This window comes from Procambarus clarkii, chromosome 82 (assembly GCF_040958095.1).
Source record: "Procambarus clarkii isolate CNS0578487 chromosome 82, FALCON_Pclarkii_2.0, whole genome shotgun sequence".
Classification (NCBI taxonomy): Eukaryota; Metazoa; Arthropoda; class Malacostraca; order Decapoda; family Cambaridae; genus Procambarus; species Procambarus clarkii.
The window spans coordinates 17,561,530-17,564,368 of record NC_091231.1 but is presented as its reverse complement, the minus strand read 5'-3'; the positions used below and the strand labels follow the sequence as shown (position 1 = coordinate 17,564,368).

The following is a 2,839-nucleotide window of genomic DNA, read 5'->3' as shown; positions in this document are numbered from 1 at the left end:
GTTATATCTCACCTCGTAAGATATCGTATGATATGAGCACGAGTAGCTACCACGTGGTTACTCATGCTCAGTAATGTTGGTAAGTACTTACGTTAAGTGTATCTTCAGTCATTGAACTCATCCATCCTCGTTCTTGTGCCCATGGCGTGTACGGAGGGTAAACGGTTATGGCGATGTGCCTCAGCAACCCGTCCTCTTAAAATAACGTTGTTTTCCGCTCGTATGCGCGCCATGGCCAAAAATGACATAATTCGAAATGAAATCGGCTCACGAAAATAACGTAGAGTCCCGTTTTCTGTTTGAGTCGTCCGGTTTACTCAGTTAGGTTAGGAGAGCAAACTTTCCAAACGCTTTAAATGATTATAAATTCAGGCAAACTTCTTGCCCTCCTAACATACCAGAGGATCCTCAACTTACTGTTTTGGAAAAAAAATTATTTTAAATTATTTTTCATTTTCAAATTACGTCTATTTTCGGTCATACGAGCAAACGGCCAAATTTAGACGTAATTTGTAAGAGGACAGATGGAGGCAGCAGGTGGATGGCAGTCACAGGAGCGGAAGGCAGCAGGTGGATGGCAGTCACAGGAGCGGAAGGGATGGCAGTCACAGGAGCGGAAGGCAGCAGGTGGATGGCAGTCACAGGAGCGGGAGGCAGCAGGTGGATGGCAGTCACAGGAGCGGAAGGCAGCAGGTGGATGGCAGTCACAGGAGCGGGAGGCAGCAGGTGGACGGCAGTCACAGGAGCGGAAGGCAGCAGGTGGATGGCAGTCACAGGAGCGGGAGGCAGCAGGTGGATGGCAGTCACAGGAGCGAAAGCCAGCAGGTGGATGGCAGTCACAGGAGCGGGAGGCAGCAGGTGGACGGCAGTCACAGGAGCGGAAGGCAGCAGGTGGATGGCAGTCACAGGAGCGGGAGGCAGCAGGTGGATGGCAGTCACAGGAGCGGAAGCCAGCAGGTGGATGGCAGTCACAGGAGCGGAAGGCAGCAGGTGGATGGCAGTCACAGGAGCGGGAGGCAGCAGGTGGATGGCAGTCACAGGAGCGGAAGGCAGCAGGTGGATGGCAGTCACAGGAGCGGGAGGCAGCAGGTGGATGGCAGTCACAGGAGCGGAAGGCAGCAGGTGGATGGCAGTCACAGGAGCGGAAGGCAGCAGGTGGATGGCAGTCACAGGAGCGGGAGGCAGCAGGTGGACGGCAGTCACAGGAGCGGAAGGCAGCAGGTGGATGGCAGACACAGGAGCGGAAGGCAGCAGGTGGATGGCAGTCACAGGAGCGGAAGGCAGCAGGTGGATGGCAGTCACAGGAGCGGGAGGCAGCAGGTGGATGGCAGTCACAGGAGCGGGAGGCAGCAGGTGGATGGCAGTCACAGGAGCGGAAGGTAGCAGGTGGATGGCAGTCACAGGAGCGGAAGGAAGCAGGTGGATGGCAGTCACAGGAGCGGGAGGCAGCAGGTGGATGGCAGTCACAGGAGCGGGAGGCAGCAGGTGGACAGCAGTCACAGGAGCGGAAGGCAGCAGGTGGATGGCAGTTACAGGAGCGGAAGGCAGCAGGTGGACGGCAGTCACAGGAGCGGAAGGCAGCAGGTGGATGGCAGTCACAGGAGCGGAAGGCAGCAGGTGGACGGCAGTCACAGGAGCGGAAGGCAGCAGGTGGATGGCAGTCACAGGAGCGGGAGGCAGCAGGTGGATGGCAGTCACAGGAGCGGGAGGCAGCAGGTGGACGGCAGTCACAGGAGCGGAAGGCAGCAGGTGGATGGCAGTCACAGGAGCGGGTGGCAGCAGGTGGATGGCAGTCACAGGAGCGGAAGGCAGCAGGTGGATGGCAGTCACAGGAGCGGGAGGCAGCAGGTGGACGGCAGTCACAGGAGCGGGAGGCAGCAGGTGGATGGCAGTCACAGGAGCGGGAGGCAGCAGGTGGACGGCAGTCACAGGAGCGGGAGGCAGCGAGTCTTCCACATCCCTTAACTGCACTTGATAATTTTGTCGACCCTTCTCTTGAGTCCAAAACTTTCAGTACAAAACCTATTGACAAATACCTTCAGTGTTGTTTATTATAACTATTCCTGAACAACCTGATAGTTACCAGAATAGTCGCGTCCAAATGGTGGAGTGTGTGATGTATCGCTCAAGGTCATCCTCACGTGACAACCTGCAGGATAAAGTTTTCCTGGCGGAGGCGACTACGCTGTGTACAGGAGGGGTTATCTTCTTGTTGTTATCTTGAGATGATTTCAGGGTTTAGCGTCCCCGCGGTCCGGTTCCCGAACAGGCCTTTTTTTTGTTATACATCCCCAGGCAGCCCGTAGCAGCTGTCTAACTCCCAGGTACTTAATTACAGCTAAGTGAAGAGAGCATCAGGTTGAAAGAAACTGCCCATATGGTCCCCAAGCTTGCTACACTGCGGGCAAGCATCCCAACGGTCACAAATGCAAGCCAATCAGGAAGCAGGGATTTAAAGGCCTCTCTGTGATTTGGCGGTGCACCGCTCCTTGTTATTGTAGCCAGCGACGCAAAGAGGGTCACACGATGGCCACACGACGGCCACACAATGACCACACGACGGCCACACAATGGCCACACGATGGCCACACAATGGCCACACGACGGCCACACAATGGCCACACGATGGCCACACAATGGCCACACGATGGCCACACAATGGCCACACGACGGCCACACAATGGCCACACGATGGCCACACAGTGGCCACACGATGGCCACACAATGGCCACACAATGACCACACGACGGCCACACAATGGCCACACGACGGCCACACGACGACCACACGACGGCCACACAATGACCACACGACGGCCACACAATGGCCACACGACGGC

The 2,839-nt window shown here is 56.6% G+C and overlaps 1 protein-coding gene across 1 annotated transcript; it reads left to right on the top strand.

Annotated features, from left to right (window-relative positions):
* Positions 1–524: 524 nt before the first annotated feature.
* LOC123764443 (ribosome-binding protein 1-like) lies at positions 525–2,057 on the top strand. The gene has a single exon (XM_045752313.2). It carries the CDS (start codon positions 525–527, stop codon positions 2,055–2,057), a length of 1,533 nt encoding a protein of 510 aa, XP_045608269.2.
* Positions 2,058–2,839: the final 782 nt, after the last annotated feature.